Raw genomic sequence first — 18619 nt, 5'->3', positions numbered from 1 at the left:
GAGTGTTTTGCTAAAAAGTGATTTTTGTTTTCTATAAAGATGTGACAAAACATAATCTGGAGATTCCTGAGGGTTTGTAACACAATCACCTTAGATTACATCTCTCAGCAATCTGGGAGAGGTCAAAGCTGCTCCTTCCTTAAGATAAAGTAAAATCAAAGGTTTACTTTACTTTAAAACTGAACTTAATATATCAAAACAAAAACAAATACAAGTCCAGACAAAAAGACCTCTGCTTGTTTACCTCAGAAGGAAATTTGTTCTGTGTCCAATATTAAAAGTAATGGGATACAAAAAACAGGAGAAACAACAAATTCAGCGGGACAATTATTAGCAGAGTAATTATCCAAAGCTGGTCAAAGGAGAACTCAAACTAAAATAAGCCAAGTGTGGCCATCATGGCTGAAAAAATCCTTTTAGGACAACTTCCTCCTGCTTGTAGAGAGACTTCAATGATTTTATGGGAGAATTAGACTGGATTTGCTACCAACAAAACACACCCTGACCCCATAACTGCACCCTGCAGTAACAGCAGCACAGACCAGGCCAAAAAATGAACAAACTTCAGAAGGTATGAAACGAAACTGCTCGGAAGGCAGCCATAAAAAACAGAAGTTTTCTTGAGTTCACATAAAAAGTGAATTCAATAAAATTTAGGAATCTGCAAATACAAAATACACTTTGAACTCAAAGTAAGACTATACCATTTCCACAAGCATCCTATGGGTCTTCCTTAGTTTCCAAGGGAATATTAATCTAAGCAGCATATATACTAAATAATTATGTAAGAGGCTGCCATTTACAGTGAGGAAAACTTCCAAAGTGAACAGCACTTGCTGCCATAAGCTTTGTATCTGTGCAGAATCTCACTTAGGCTGCCACAAAGTCAAGTACAAATTCTCAACCCAAAACTCACAATACTAGTTTGAAATAACAGCTTCATTGCAAAAAAAAAAACAAAAAGCAAAAGGCAAAAGAAACTCTGAAGTGGCTGCAGTAAACATACGATTTTAGGATTTTTACACTGTAGGAGAGAAAAAAAATAGTGAACATGACAGATGATCTCCATCCATTCAAACTAAGTAGGGCACAAGGCAACTAATTTAAGTGTTTAGAGACTCTGCCAGTGATTTTCTCACCAAGTGGTTCATGAACATTCAGTGTTGGTGTTTTGATAACTGCACTGGTGAACACAAGCTTCCCTCGTGTTTAGAAACACAAAGTTTGTTTTTCACAACCTTTTCCTACTGCACGTACTTCCCTAACTACAGCACTCTTTTCTCAGCATTGGATATAATCCTTGTTATCCAGGCAGTGAAACCAGCAAGGAAATGTTCCTCAGAAATACTCATGCCACTCCATTTAGAAATCAGAAACAGTTTCACCGTCAGGTTAGTAGGTGTTAGAGGTCTTGGACTCAGCTGGACAAAGCTATGAAGGATCCAAGTCCTGCTTCACATCAGAGGTGGCCAAATGACCAATGTCTCCAGAGGTTCCTCTCCAGTTAATGGCTCTGTGAGTCCGTGGGTCAGCACGTGAGCAGCTCAAGAGAGAAAAGTCAAGACTGTTGCTGCTCAAGAACTGCACTGAGGTCAAGTTAAAGCAAGGAAACAGCCTGAGTTGAGAGCAGCAGGAAGTCAAAGCGCTGCCGCAGATGCTTCAGATAAACAGGGGGGACAAAAAGGCACAAAATGAGAGAGCAGAAACACCATTCCAAAACCCCAAATGGACAAACTGAGTGAGCTACAGCCAGTTACAAAGTGAATCTCAAAGTGACTCCTAGTCCAAAGCTTTCCTATGGCAGTTATTTTGCACATCTCCTGAGCCTGGTTATGGTGGGAGTTTCAAAGCCAACTCCCTCAAGCAGCAGTGCTGATGTGAGAGGATGCACAGGAACAGAGGAACTGCAGCACACAGCAAGTGCATGGCTCTGCAAGCACAAAGGACTTGGGCATGACATGAGAGCTTTAGGGGTGGTTTTCAATCTCTCAGCCTACCAACTGGAAAAACTAAATTAAAAAAAATAAAGTTTAACTTCAGTATTAATATGCTGAAGTTACTTATTGCAAGTGAAATTTCAACATCATCTAACTGATCTGAAAGGCTTGGCTGGAATGTGGGAATTGCCTTGGTGGGGTATTTGTAACAAAGCAGTCTTTCCTACCTGAGCTGCACACCCAAATCCAGACTTATTTAAATAATCTCACAATGCCTAACAGCAAATGTCCACACAAGACTGAGCTAGAATCACTCCTCTCTTAACAGAGATCAGTGTAGAGGATTTTTTATAGCTGAAGACAAGGGTGCTACCACTGCCTGGCTCTAATGCCATCCACAGAAGACCTCTCCAAACACTTCAGAGACAGCACACGGATGCTGTTAGTGGCACTAAGATGGGAAACTGAGGCCCAGAGATGGCAATGAACTGCTGCAGTCTTGTGGTGAAGGGAGGGTGGCCTGACACCTTCTGCCCACTGCCTTCATGGTTACTGCAGAACACCCAGACCTCGAGGAGGAGCCGAGCCCAAGCAGCTGAGCACGCTGTGCTCTGTCCTTGCCCACGTGTCCCTGTCACCACAGGGCTCTGTCCTGCTCTGCCATCCCTGCAATGCCTCCAGCAGGGCAGGGAGAGCCTCTGTCCCCACTGCACTCGGGTCAGGAGAGAAAAGCCAAACAGCTGTGCACGTACAGAAAGCAAATCCTTCAGAAAAAAATTAATTTAGCTCAAAGCTGGATTAATTCCATGAGAAGCTCTTAGCTAAAAAGGTCAGTGAATCTGGATTTTAATTTCCTACCGTGTCCTGCTTCCTGAGAATGCCCCGCCCTCTATAATTTCTTTGAAAACACTACAGAATTAACATCCTGAAAAAAAAGTATTACTTCCAACTTTATGTTTCTCCAGGTGGCTGAGCAATAAAGTCAAGCTCTATAGTTTATAGTAGTGCTGCTCAAGGCAAGCCAAACAAGGATAAATAAGCCAAACAGGATAAATAAACAACTCCCCTAAACTTTCCAACGCTCATTCCATGATATTTAGGGATAACACCACAGGTTAGCCTTCTGAAGAGATGTTCAAAATATTGAGCAAAAAAGGTTTGAATGGATATTGTTTCTCAGGAACTTTGCTGTATCTGAATTCTACTGTGCACCAGACCAGGTGTGCTGACAGGAGACTTTCAAACACAACAAGAGGAGTTGAAAAGACAGAGCAGATAGAGCAGAGAGAACACATGCACCACGCTCTTCTCTCACATCCCATTTTTTGTGCTTAAAATGGGACACAACGCTTCCTCTCAGGGAACCCTGCCCTTCTGGCCAACTGGCTTGAAGAACAAAGTTATAAACGTCTCCCTGCATGGCACAGAGATGCAGAGATAAACTGGGATTTAAATTTAAATTTCAGCGCCTAATGACACGTGACTGTCACAGAGTGGGTCCCAGGAAAGCAGGGCTCTGGGTTATGTCCCCCAGGCTCCCAGCCCTAGGAGAGCAATGGGAATGCACTGCTGCAGCTCTTCACCAGGGGAAGTGTCCCCGAGGCACACTTCTCAGTGCCACTAACCCCACGGTGCTGAGCACAGCTCATCTGCACCCGTGACAGCCGGGCTGCCTCCCTGGGACACCCGCACCGAGGTGACACGGCACAGCCCCACACGGAAAACCCGCCAGGCGGCATTTCCAAACCGCACATCCCGGCTGCTCCTCTGGCCAGCAGGCTCCCTGCTGTCCCACTGGAGGCCACCCAGCCTGCCTGGCAGGGGACAGGAGCCCAGGAGCCCCCACAAGGCCAGCTCTCCATCCACTGTTCCCAGCTCACGGCCCGGCTAATCCGGCTCAGCGCGGCATTAGCTCGGAAGCGCAGAAAATAGATTGTTAAGCTGCCCAAGGTGAGCTCCCGTCCAGTGAACAGGGATTAATCACCCACAGGGGGACTCTGCCTATTCCCACCCCTGCAAACGGCCAGGGACTGACAAGGAAGGCAAGAGCAAGGAGTTCATGGAATCACTCGTGACTCATGTAAAGTAATAAAAGCTCCAAAATCAACAGGAATTCACTTCCACGGTAGCACTGCTCAGCTGCTTTTCCTAAAGCTGATCCCTGATGAGGGTCACGCAGCAAAAAGCAATCCCTCCTCCTGCTCTTTGGAAGAACTGTGGATTTTTGGATGCTTATTTTATCAATGGAAAACAATCCCTGAAGCCCAAGACGCCAATGTAAACTCTGAAACAGCAGTGCTGACCTACAGATAAGACACAATAAAAAGCAAACCTAGAGCACAAAGCAAACCATTTAGTCATCCAGTTTTTACACACTGAACTTGTAACTCACCTATGCTGGAGCACAGCCTTTAGATGGCCTTTTCCTGGCATGCAGGGTTTCAAAATAAAGTAAAAATAAACAGCAAAAAAACCCCTCAAACCTGCACAAAATGCATTTTGGCATTTCAATTCTGAAACTAGAATGCAAGTAGTCCCTAAAAGGACAAAAATAAACCAGGGATGGATGTGAGAGTAGAATACTGGTACCTATATGTTCAGATACTAGACAGAATCACTTATTTTACAAATAGGCCAGTTTTGCATTTACATTTAATTTTCAATAACCTGGAATCTGCTCTCAAGTGTCCACATACAAGGCTATTGTTGGGAGAAAAATCCAGGTCTAAAAGAGACAGCCATAGTCTTCCTTTAAAATTGTTCAATATGAAGGTAAGCTGTACTTCATAGGGGAAGAAATCTCAGTCAAAAGTCTGTTTTTTAAATTGAGCTTCTGCTTTGTTTCTCATGAAATAAAGTGGAACTTACTACCTAAGGGTAAGTAAAGCATGTATTTTACAAAGTCAAAACTGAGACTGAGCTATAGACAAATACCCAACCAACCTCTAAGCCCTCCAAGCCCAGCCAAGCATCATCTCCTTTTCACAGCCCTGCGCCACTCCAGTGCCAGCTGCCTGCCAGGACACAACTCCCAGACTAAGTGCCATGTCTTATTCACTAAATGAATGCCAGACTCGTTCAGGTGCCCAGCCAGGGGAGGACTGCCTCTGAAGTGGTCTCAGAGCTTGCCAGTGAGGTTGTGTCCATGAATATTTTTAGGGATGGACAGTCCTTGAAGGCACTCGAAGCAGCCTCTGGATTAAGCCCCAACAATACCTCATTCTACAGAAAACTCAGTTCCAAAAGAACAGGCAATTTCCTCAAATAACTTCCTGAAGCAAAGCACACAAAAGTGAGGCTTTCAGTAAGTGATCAAATGAGCCCACAGAGCTCTACAGCAACCCAACACCAACTGCCTCTGACAGAGCCTCCTGTTTGTTTGACTTCAAACAAACACAAACTTATAACATTTAAGAAGTTATAAACTTAGAATTCCTTGGAAGAGTCTTCGTTCCCACTACACTATAAATAATTAGATGATGTGTGAATGAATCAATTAATGCAAATACCTACACACATTAAAATATTGATATATTTGGAAATACAGACAAGGCTAGTTTTATAAAACTTGCATTTCTTATTGATGACTTCCACCACCTCTTCAGGCTATTTTCTGCACTACTGATCCTTGTTTCCTCATGTAATGCGACAGAAGTGCAAAAATAACTTCAGAATCTGCTCTGCCATGTTTTAAAACTGACACAGGAAACAAGATTTTTGTCAGTTTTTTTCCCCAGTTCCTTTTCTAACCCTTTGACTATCCTTTCTCTTCCTCTAGATGGTGCAAAGTCCTCCCTCTTCACAGCTGGGGACAGAGGATGATACCCAGCTCCTCCAGTTTTACCAGCCGTGGGTGCAGCGTTTATTTTTGGACTCAAAGCTGCCACAAGTGACTTTCAAAGCTGCTACCACAGAGTTTATTTCTGACTCTCCCTTGTGGAATTAACTTGAAATGCCGTTTGCACAGCAATTATCCATACAGTTTGTGCTGTTGATACCAAACTAACAAGCTAACCAACGCTTATTTATTCCTCACTCCAGTTTCCAGCAGCCCTGCTCAAACACAACCCGTGCATGCACTGAAATACTGAAGGCTGCTTCTCCCATGAGTGATGTCTAGACTGCAGGCACACAAGAGGCTGTATTTTCATGTATCCAAACACAAAGCAGCTCCAAACCAACTGTGCTGCTAGCACTGCAAAAGCCTCAGGCAAGCCAGCACACCAGTTAGTTATTACTTTTATTTAAAGCTGGGCAAAATCCCAGTAGGTATTTAAATACCTTCTTGCAATTCAACTACTCACATTGTTTCAAATCCTAGCTGGTAGAACACTGACAGTAAAAAAAAAAAATCAGTGGTCCTAAAAGTGTCTGTTTAAAATCCAAAAAGAGCAAGGAGGTTTGACTCGGTTCAGTTCATGAACATTGAAACAAGCCTGTACCAGAAGCTCAGTCTTGGAACTTGTCACAGAAGCTGTGCATGCAGCTGAATTTAAGAAGTAATTAAACCAAATATACACACCCAAGGTTTTTCTTGACACCAGGACCCATTCTTCAACCTAAGAAAAACTGCCAGTTTGCTTTACTGGCAAACAGATGGGCTAAGGCCACTAAAGGAGAAGTGCAGCTTTCCTGGAGGGAAGGCTGAGCAGAGGTGGTTTGTTCCCCTCTTCCATCTACTGGCATCAAATGCATTTCCATCATTCATATTTCCCTCTGATTCAAGCCTTTATAAGTACTGGATAATTCCACCCAAAATTGCAAATAATTAGAGTATTGATACTACATGTTACAGTAAACTGCATTTCTTCATCCATCTCCGCCTGCAGTCTTTTCTTGTCAAAATACTTCAAATTAATGGAGGTATTCAAAAGCATCTAAAAATGGTATTTACTAAAAATGAGCACAATACCTTAAGAGTTTGTCCCTTTTTTCCTTCTCTGTTACTGTTCTAGTTTGCATAAAATTAAAGAAGCTTAAGGACACAGGAAACAGTAGCAGTGAGCAGAAGGTACTTTTTCTCCAATCACATTTGGAGCCATGAAAGAGAGAATTCATCTTTTCCTGCACCAGCCCTGTGCTCATAAGATGGCCATCAAGTGGACACAAATTTCTGGAAGGAGTTTGTAACACTTATATTCCTCAAAGCAACATCTCTCTACCTGTGAATTCACCCTAAATACTATCAGGCAAGAGGTGCAAGTTCTTCAACTGTCCAAAAATATTCTTTGATTTATACAGAATAAAGAGTCACAGATAGGACTGAGATCAGTTCTACAATTAATTCAGCCAGTGCATGCTCAGAGATTATTACATTTAATTATTCTATTTTTTAAATGCTAGATGAAATTTAGAATCCTGTAAATGAAATTTGAAATCATCCATGTTTCCAATATAGTTTGTGATCCCATAGGTATAGGCTGCTTCATGCTATGTTTGGTTTTACTCAAGTGCCTGAAATACAGAACAGCCCTCGGCACTTGACGGAAGCAGTAACCTTGTTTCATGGCAACACACACTGGCAATTTGTAAAGCCTTGTTATTTACAGTTCTGACTATTGATTAATTCTGAAGTATTAATAAACTGATGCTGTTTAAATTACAGATAAGACTATTTAATTATGATGAATTAAGAGTTAAGTAATTAAACAATATGTTTACTAGAATAAGCGAAACATCTACTTACCTTCTGCAACTGAGACTCCTTCACCAAGACCATGCCCATCTATTCCACTCCTGAGATGTGCAAACCCCACAGGGTGAGACAAGCTGTTCTGGCCAGCCACGTTCCTGAACTGCCCCACTCCCACCTCTGCCTCCCCTGATGGAGGCAGAAGAAACAACCATTCACCAATCCTGACTCCAGAACCTGATCTCCAGAGGTGCAGGGTGGGTCACACAAAGCAAATTGGATCCTTGCACACAAGCCTCTCCCCCAGGAATCAAGGCATAGCAACTCAATTACACTACAAATATGACATAGTATCATAAGAGTGTCCAGGGTGTGTGGATGGGGCAGTTTCTCATTTCCAGTGCCATCATCAGGAGCAGGACAGCAGGAAATGTTGTGGGAAGCAGACTGGGTTCGTATTTCCCCTTTCTAGCAGATAAAACCCATACTAATAATGAACTGGGTTCAAGGGGTACAAAGAAAAAAAACCTACAGAATTCAGAGTTCAAGATTCAGAGCCATTGACTCCACCAGTATTACATTACAGGATTCCAGAAACAAATGCTTCTTCAGTTGGAAGACACTTCCAGGAAAAAAAAGCCTGATATGAAGCATCAAGAACAGGTACTAGGATGGACCCAGCCAATACTGCTGCCATAGATACCCCTGATCATCCTAAATTTTGCAACACAAAAGGCCTTACAGTACCTAATGCTGAAGCTTCACCAGTGCTCAGATGACAATGTTGTCACTGGAGAGCTTCCCTGGCCCTTCCCATGTGTGCCAGGACAAACAGATGAGCCTGGCAGAAGAGGAGCTGATGTCAAGAGCTACTCACTAAAAATTTCTTGTTATGTCTTATCCTTTGCTTAATATATATTATATATATACATATATATAATACCACGTTGGTATGGGTATATCCATCCCATCCCTTTGGGGATGATTCTGTTGATTTCAAATACTGGGAAGAAGAGGGAAAACTGAGCACCAAAGCTGCCTTCACTAGATTACAGTGAGCATGGCCATGCTTGCCTCCACCTCCACCAATTTCTTCTCTTACCAATGAATTAACACACTTTTTGCTTTTGGAAACAATGAATTAAGCACATCACTGAAAAGGCCCCCAAAATATCAAGTGAGAATCGAACCATCCTTCACTAGACTTAAGAGCTAAAGTTGGCTGATTCCACTTATTCCACTTTTTCTTTTTTTTTTGTTTTTAAAGACCTTTCATGGACATCCATAAAATCATAAATTGTGCCAGCAAGAGAAGTTCTTGAACACCTAATAAGCAAACTAAATTAGAATAGCAGTCGTGAATAACAGTGGATCAGGCAGGTCCACAGAACTGTAAATTAACAAGAGGAAGTGATAGAAAAACCTGGCCTGGCTCCTGTGCTGGATGACCAGAAGTGTTACTGCTGCATTGTTGGTCGTGAACAGTATGACAAAGGAATCACAGGTCAATTAATCCTTTCAACAAAAAGTTTACTAGATTAAGTGAAAGATCTAAAGCATGAAGACTTCCACCCTTTAAGATGAAGACCAAGCAAATTTTCATTTCTAGGTGGCATGCATTTGCCATCAGCAGCTTGGATGGAAATACTTCAATGATGCCACCAATGTCTAAAGCATCCAAGTTTCGTAAGAAAATGACCCTCTCAAAGAGTTTAACTTACTCCATGCTGTGAAACATTTTCAGCATTTCTCATCAGCAATAAAACATTTTGTCAGCAAATAATGATGGCTGGAAGTTCAAAAATGGTAAAACAATTCTTGCAGTAAACTATCACAGAATTGTTATACCCACTTTGATAGCTCCTTTTCAAAGACTAAACCCCTGCTAACAGTTCTGCAACAAAGAGCATTGGGAATATACAGAGAAACCTTAAAAAGGGGAATGAATGCTAAGCCATTGATCCTGGATGCAGGGGAAAATAACAAGAGCCTTTGAAGTAATGGACATAGACATCACTAACAGTGCAAGATTTGGGACCAAAGGCCTGGGATCAACGGCAGTCACATGAATCCAGTGGAATGCTGATGGGTGTTTTAGTGACAGAGCTGTGTTAAGCAGACAGGACAAAAGGATGTCTGCCTTTTCAAGGACCTATTGACACCACTGATACCCACACAACAGAGTAGAGTGGGGCAGTGCTCCCCCTTTCCCAGCCTGTAGGCGCTTCACAATTTGTGGATGACAGTTTACTCTTAAATACAGGGCTTGGAACTGGAATTATAGCCAAAAGAAAGGACTTTGCTCTAGAAGGATGCAGGGCACCTGCACTACCAACACGCTGACTCCACCCCACAGGTTGAAAGCAGAATGGGGAAACCTTACCAGATGCTGGCACTCTACTCTTGATGAGAAGATTCTTTCTAAATACTAGGATCGAGTTTCTATAAGTCTTCTTATTTTTAGGCTATGTATTCCACACCTTGTATTGAAAGGTATGTTTTCCCCGTATTGAAAATAATTATTAGCTTAAATAATTTATCTTTTGCCTCCCTGCTTTTATCTTTAAACCCTGCAAACAGTCATATTACTCCCCAGCAGCCTTGGTATGTGGAATAAAACATGCTCAGCTGTTTCAGCCTGCTTTTCTATATTCTCAATCATAATTGTTAATGCTGCTCTGCAATTGCATTAGTGGGGATTTTTTAAAACATGTTTAATAAAAACAGTTTCTTCTCAGATCAAGATTACATTTTAATTATTTCATTTGCAATAATTACAGGCTGGAGAATTTTAAGAGAGAGGCCCTTTAAAATAAGTGTGAAATGTACTTTCCATTCAGAAAGTAAAAGCTACACATATAACCAAAAGCAGATCTATGAGTCCAAAAAACTCTGATTATTGCATGAGTAATTCCTGAACAAACAATAAAGTTGCCTGCCTCAAGGAAAAAACTGGACTAGTGAATGACATCAACAGGAAATGAGTAACATTATCTCTTCCTATCACTCCACTTGTGTTCTCAGTTCATTGTTTTGACAAGGGCTCTGATCACAAGGGGTCCTAACAGTGACATGCCATCCCTCAGCAAATAGCACACTTCCACATTTGCATTTGGCCTGTTGGGCTTCAATAGAAAAATAAAGGGAATATGGCCTTTTCAAATCCCTAAACCACTTCATTTTCAATGACATAAATGAAAGAACACTTAGAATTTGGTAAGAAAAATACAGCAGGAAGTGAAAATACTAGTTACTGCAGACCAAAAGCCACTTTTACTTATGCCACTTCTAGGACTCCCTAAAAGCCAACAGATTACAGCATGATGGTGAGATCATCACATTCAGTGAAAACACACGAGTCACCATCACAAGCTACAGCAAGGGAAAATTCCAATTGTAGGTTAGGAAAAAATTCTTAAAGCATTAAAGCACTGGGATAACTTACCCAGACAGGTGATAAAATGTTATAAATAGGAGGCTTTCAACAGCTGACTGGCAAAGCCCTTGAGCAGCACAACCCAAGTGACACTAGGTGGTTCTTTGAGCAGGGGCTGGGCTCTGAGATCTCCAGAGATCCCTCCCAGCCTCTGTGACCTCGTGGTTTCCTTCTCAGGTTGCTTGCAGTGCCCTCTGCACCTCATACACATAGGCTACAATAACTGCACCCAGCTAAGTAAATCTGACCTGGTTTAAGGAAAGGTGCACTATGAAGATAAATGTCCAATTCACAGTGTGCACATGAGTTCTGTAAAACCACATGAAGGCACAGCTATGTGCCAGCTGAGTCAGAAGCAGAGCACAGCAGCAGCTGAAACAGGAAGCAGCACCTTACAGCAGATATGCTGCCCCACGTGCCTGCTTAGCACAAAATACATCAAAGTACGGTTGGCTGGAACATTTTGGAGGATAGGAAGACATTCTAGAATTACTTCCTTTTCCCCTTGTCCTTCCTTCAACCCCATTTCCTCACCAGCCCTACTGCTGAGGTGTCAAAGTGTCTATTATTCTCCAAACATCCACCTACCCTGTCCTTGGTCAAGCACCCATGCCAGCTTTATTGACTCAATTAAATCCTGTTCAAATTAAACTGGTAAAAATCCAAAATAACAAACAAAATACCCAACAAACTTGCTCCCACCACACCTCTGCCACTCAGCTCCATTCCAGGCTTTATTCAGCTAAGCTGCAGCCCCAGATGTGACCATCAGGTACCCCTGCTCTGCACAGAAGAAATGCACGTGGCATTTTCAGGAGTAGGTGAGCCATGTGCACAGTGCTGCCACTCAAGTCTTGCAAAAACATTTAAATGTTCAATGTCCAAGTGATACCAAAAAGTCTGCATAAAGATTAGATGCCAGTAATAAAATTAACTTCTACTTGCATGAAAACCAAAAGAAAAGGGCATTTTTAATATTGCACACAATATTCTCTAGGAGCAAACAGCAAATCAGAAACCATGCTTGATTCAAGGTAGGTTGTTAAATAATTTAGACTATTTAAATTATTCAACACACTAGGACACGAATTCCTGAAAGAAAGTGGGGCTGTGCATGACTCAACCGTGTCTTTACATATATTAGTTAGTCATGCACTTTCCAGACTAGACAAATGTGGAACAGACAAGGTGCCAGCATGATAAAAAAATAACTTTAGTTAAAATTTCTACCCAATTTAAAGCCTCTTGCCAACTCTCCAACCACTACAGACATATGTTAATTCAAATCCTCAAGGAGACTGCACGGAAGGCAAATTATTAGGCATATTTGTCATTCTAATAAGAATTCTGCTGAAACAAGTTTATTCTTGTTTCGCTGCAATAACTCATCCTGAACCTTCAAAAAAACTACACAAATATTATTTAGAATTTTAAAAAAACGTGCAAGCCTACAAACAGTGTTTAGGATACTGAAACATCATACATTAATTATGTTCATAATTAATTCCTTTGTTCACAAATTACTGTGCATCAATGACATGTATGTATCAAGACCAAGAGATATATGAGCAATAAAAAACCAACATAATCCATCCCCCTCCTCCCACCCTCCCTCCTCTGAATCCATTGCCTTTTTATTCATCTACCCACCCCATTGGTCTTCTGACACAAATTTATTCTGAAAACCAAAATAAAAGAGCCAAAAAAAATTCTGCAGTAAATCACCTATGGCTCTTTCTGTGTACCTACCACTCTTTTTCCTTTCATCATCTTTATGACTTTTAGAGAATAAATTCTTTTGATATGTGATGTTTTTAAGTATAATGAACATAAAGCTCATTTTACAACCATAGAACAAATAACTTCAGCTTATAAACCAGTCTACAGAAAAGCTAAATGGACAATTCTGACCATCCTCAGTATAGGCAGGCCCCAGCATCAATACCAAAACAATGTGGGGCTTGGACCACCTCCCTTGCTGCACGTGATTTATTACAAGCTGTATTTTTCCCTCCACCGCACTGGCACAATTAACCATACATTTTCCATGTGACTGAATCAGTATCTTCAAAACCAGACAAATATACAGCGATGTTAAAATTCTACTACACCATGATACTTCTTTATTAAAAAAGTCATGGTGACAAAGTTTTGCTGCTTTGATTTTTGCCTTCAACTTTCTAAGGCAACAGTTCAAACAGAAAAATAATTAGATTATTGTACAAAATGTTTATAAAATCTTAAGGAAGTTTTCAATGAATGGTTTAACTAAATCTGCTTATTCCACCTATTCTTCCAGAATCTTTTTTTGAACAGAGTACTCACTATCTCAACTTCAACCTAAAAAATGTGTTTGAACAAATCTGTTCTCCATTGAGAGAAAAAAAAATACAATAAAAAATCAGCTTAAAATAAATTTATTAAACAATACAAAAATAAGCATGCTGGAAATCAAGATACATAAATAACATACAATGCAAATGAAAAATGGAAAACGAGACAGGTAACTTAACAACTGAGCCAAAAGGTACAACACAAATGCTAAAATAAACCTTTAAAAAGCATTTACATTTCTAATGAAATGTTAATGATGCTGACAAAGAAAAACAAACAAACAGCTAAAATGCTTGAATATCAAGAATTGCTATTACTGTAGCACAGGTAAACACTAAAACCGTTGCAGACTTCACACATGGAATGCTAAATCTCAGTGGCCCTGGCCTCTCCCAGTGCCCGTGGTGGGTGACCTTGGCCCCCAGGTGCCCTGCCAGGAACAGGAGCCATCTGCACACGTGGCAGCCAGGGCAAGAAAATACAAGTGTGGGGAAATTACAGAACTGTTGGTTCAGAGGAGTCTCCTCCTGACCCTTCCTAGCTAGAAGCTGCCTTCAATTCTGAGGCAGGCTTCAAAAGCATATATTACAGAACTGTAATATATATATATATCTTTAAAGATTGTTTAAGCTGTACCCTAAATATTCTTATTATGCATATTAAAGACCTAGTAGTTTTCTTATTTTTGTATTTCCCATGCAGGACTTAACTCTACCACAAGTTTTGCATTTGGAAAAATCGTCCACCTTCAACCACATCTTTAGAAGCGGCTTCAAACAGTACTAAAAATCAAGGTGGGTAGAATCAGACCAAGCAAATCCTGCATCATGCCTTTTCCATTTTTAATTAAATCAGCAAGTCATCCAGCAACATGTCACCACTGTAAATACTTTCCATTAGCAGCACAGACACATTATGCTCCCTCTTGCAACTGAGGCTATTTCAGGTAAAGTAGTTCTGCAGGATCTGAATACTCGCTGTGTCTCTGTAGCTACTAGTTTACTGCAAAATCCTCAAACAGGCAAGATATTTTTGTAATTCAAGACTTTGCCTTTATTTTGAGGATAAACACTAACAAACCAAACCTTATCATCAGAGATAAGGTTATAAAATAGTTATTATTCAGCAATTCATGACTGACACTTATTACTGACATCTGCACCACAGATTTACCTCTTCATCCCAGTAGGGCATCAAGTTCACTGAAAATTGATGCTCTGTATTGTTTTGCTGATATATTTCCATCCTAGGCTTCAAAGACAGGAAGCCCATCCTTTTACAATACTCTGCTAAATGAAGATTATTCAGGGTTTCGTCAGAGCTTTGTCAAATGTTTATGCAAAATTAACAATACCTAAACAGATAATTAAGAGCAGCTTGCTTTCTCAGAGAACATCAGCTCTGTTTTATGCATCTTCCTAAACTCAGGAACATCCAGATGGGTCCAAAAAATGGCAGGAAAAAACTAACTCTGCCATTAGGCAAAACTCACACATTATCAGTTTGGAGTTTTAGATTAAAAAAAAAGGAAATGGACTGGGGAAGAGAGCAGAGATAAGAGGTGAAGGTGTTATTACAGAATTGTTTGTCATTGTCTCTTGAAATCCTCTACCAGCTAATACCACTTATCATTGCTTGCACAAGTTTCTCCAGTTTCATAAAACTGGACTCTGTGTAATGTGTACTAGGGATGGGATGTATCAGATTATTTATAAATTTATAGAGGAGAAAACTTCATAGAGAATGCTATTCTAAGATTTTTTTGCATTATTAAGAATCTAATTCCTTAAAGTGTTAAGAATTTAGCAAGTCTTTGACCTCTGTTCAGAACCACCTATTGAGCCTACCTGAAGTTTAAATATATCATTGGGAGCTACACCCTACTCAAGATACACAAATTATCAAATTATGCAGCTTAAGAGATGCAGCTGCGTGTAGAAAAATGCAAGTCCTCTTTCCTAGTAAGCTGACAGAGCTGCAAACTCAAAATAATTTCAAAAAAATAGCAATTAATGAGAACATCTTAAGAATTTGCTCCTGTGTAAGTGCAACCTCACATATGAACATATGCACAGATTAATGGTTGAAAAATAACTCTAAACAGTTCTAGTGAGATCTACCTATCTGCTTCCCTGTGAACATATTTCCTGCTCACTGCTCAGTTGGTTACCACTCTAAAGCCCAGATTGCTTACATTCCTTTCCAGGGTGGAGCACAGCACTATTAATAAGGCAGACTTCTGAGTCAGAACTACCAGCTGGCAGCACAAGCTGCAAGAGAGACACTCCAAATAGTTGGGGCAGAAATCTCTCTGCTGCATTAATTACCTTGTAAACAAGACAGGTTTTTTAACTCCTCCTCCTCCCCACTTCTCCCACTCCTGCCCAGGCATTTTTGCTCTCTTTATTACAACATTAACGTTAGTAATTATTAATGGTTTGATTAAAAGAAAAAATAATCTTCACTAGCATGGCATATGCAAAAGGTCCATTTCTGTTCAAATTTGAAAGCTCATCTTAAAGTAACCCTGATATGGTAATAATATGACTCAGAACCTATCTCCACTTAATATACAATTATTTAGAAATTCAGGAATGTGCTGTATTTTACTGAATACTATTTTATATTTTAATTAATATTCTATCTTTACATGCTGACCCTGCTCAGTGGACACAAGCTCTTGCTCAGCCTCCAAGTTCATATATTTAAAATTCTCAGATATAAACAAAAATAAACAGATACACCACAAAAGTGGTATGTATCTTTGAAAATGCTAAGATTTACCTTTACCTTTTTTTTTTAAACTAAATATGTTCTAAGTAACTACAAAAGTCAGTTTACAGCTTTGGGTTTTTTTGCACATGCTTTTTCCCCCCACACCCCCTTGAACTTTGACAATCTTTTTGGTATAGCATACAGAATTTACACAAAATGTATATATAAATGAAACACCAGGTAAACAATATTCAAATCAAAGTTAAATCTAGAGATGCTTGAGGGTTTTTAAAATGAAGAATGTAATGGAACTAGAACCCATTTGTTTAGTTCTGCTCTCCCCGACCTTCCATTCTATACACTACGGTTCTGGAGATGTCCTCGTTTGATTCAGGTGACACTTTTTTCCATACTGTTTCTTTTAAAGCAAGTTCTTGCTGGAGATTCTCATAGTCCATTGGTCCAAAGGAATGCTAGTTGTTCAAGCAACATACATTATTTATTAGTGTACTTGAAGGAAAAAAAAAATCCATACTTGCAGTCATTGCTAACAGACTCAAGTTTTTCAGCTCTTCACATAAACTGTTAGTTTCTCTTTTCCACTTACAAAAAAAAAATTAAATTCAACACTGGGTAATTTTTAGATGTATACATGCAAATAGAAGCACTTTAACAATCATTCTACTGTATTGAAATTTTCATGCCTTAGTCAAAACATTAATGGTATTGAAAACAAGGATTTTTCCTTCTCTCAATCCCCTCATGCTTGTGTCCTTAATAAATGTAGCTGGAGTGGATTCAGTTCATTCCCAGACACTGCTTATGCTGCTCCCTAAGTAGCAGGCTCTTGTCTGCAGCACTATTCATGCCTGAATTCACTGCCTGTGCAGCTCTCAGCAGGTCAGGTGGTGTCAGAGATATCCTTGTGAAAATACAGCTAAACACAGCTCTTGTGCTTTGCAGCACACAACAGAAAGGCTAAGCCCACCAGCTGGTCAAGTCTTTATTAAAGGCAACCAGTACAGCAAAACTCTGCAACTTCCACCAGGTATCATCCACCTAATCTAGCAGGGGGGATGAACTGCATGAAATGGAGTTACTAATCCACTAATGAACTCTCCTCACACAAAACCCTGTGATAGTGTGGTCCACCCAGGTAAGTGTCCACTAATAACGTACACTAACTAGATGATCTGAAAGCTTTGATGCAATACATGTCATTGAGCAGTTTGGCATTTAGAGAAGAACTTGCCATTGTTCCTCTGAAGTCTATGAGCAATACTCACTGAACACAGACAGCAACTTACCCGCTGATCACCTCCTTCTCTGCGAGGATCAAGCTTTTTTGCAAAGTGTCTCAAATTATCGTAGTTATGGAAATTGCACAAAGAAACCAGATCCTGCAAGCATTTAGAGAAAGTGCATTATTATCTACATAGGATAGCCAAATGCATCTCAGTTAATAATAACACTACCACTTACATTTTGCATCATATCCTAGGAACTTAAACCACTAAGAAGGGAAGTTTATTTAATAAATCAATACCCATGTCCACAAGGCACTTTGAATATAACAGATCTACAGGATACAATTATAATAATACCTTTAAACTCCTTCTTACAGAAGGACACAACAAGGAGCAAATTTGCAAAATATCTAAATAAGTTCCTACTCCAGCTGTATGTAACACTTTAAGAACAGAAAAAATAGCCTGGGCTAGGTCCTGTGCATCCAACTTCAATCAAAAGGATGAAACAAGGAAATAAGTGGCCTAATGGATTCTCAATCAGTTTGAATTACAACATGAAAGGCTGTTATTACAAAACTTAGCAATGCTGTTCTATTTTTAAAAGTGAATGTTACATTCATGTTACTTGTATGCCACAATCATGTATCGGTTTTTAGGCCTCATTGCAATGCAGTAAATCCTTCACCTACCCCTCTATTCTAGGATTTAGAGTTAAGTTACCAGACTATTTAATATGAAGCTTTAAAGCACTTTAACTAGAATTGGTGACTTCTTAATGTGAGGCTGTGTAAATGTTAGATAAATAGAAGCATGAAAAGTTTTAACTGCTGCTCAACGTCCCACTTGTAATTAAGCAATCACCATTATAAGGCAGTTTCAGGGAGAAAAAAGGAAGAAATTTTTTACATTCTCCTCTCCCACAAAACACTTTAAGTAATCATTACAAAGTCCTCCCCAAAAACTCTCCTGCTTCTAATGATCCTATCAGCAGACTATCCTTAGCTCTTTCACTGGCACAACATGAAGCTGGGAAGAGTTTGCCCAACATCTGGGTATTATCTATGAAGACATCTTCTATGTCAGATGGTTTACAAAAATCAGTTTAAAAATACATCCAAATGGAAGTATTTTGTTACAGTTTTTTCTTTTATTGCAATGAAATAAGAGTTGTATTTCCAGTGTTTTGAAAACTGCACTTTATGACAAGAGAGAAAAAAAGTCTATAAATAGAGCTCTACAGTTTTTAATACTATATACTGGAGTCCAACACTTTCATCACCCCATGAAGTGTTCCTTCCCAATGCTTTTCCACAAC

The 18619-nt window shown here is 39.9% G+C and overlaps 1 protein-coding gene across 1 annotated transcript in view; it reads right to left on the bottom strand.

Annotated features, from left to right (window-relative positions):
* The window catches only part of GLS (glutaminase), a 61408-nt gene that overhangs the window by 6771 nt on the left and 36018 nt on the right, over positions 1–18619 (bottom strand). Inside the window, exon 14 of the mRNA XM_039728575.1 lies at positions 17362–17454. Within this exon, the coding sequence (XP_039584509.1) occupies positions 17362–17454 (93 nt within the window). The remainder of the gene's footprint in view (positions 1–17361; positions 17455–18619) is intronic.

This window comes from Passer montanus, unplaced genomic scaffold (assembly GCF_014805655.1).
Source record: "Passer montanus isolate IOZ18808 unplaced genomic scaffold, ASM1480565v1 scaffold66, whole genome shotgun sequence".
NCBI classification, from domain to species: domain Eukaryota; kingdom Metazoa; phylum Chordata; class Aves; order Passeriformes; family Passeridae; genus Passer; species Passer montanus.
Note: the sequence above shows the minus strand (reverse complement) of the source record. Positions and strands in the feature narration are given on the sequence as shown.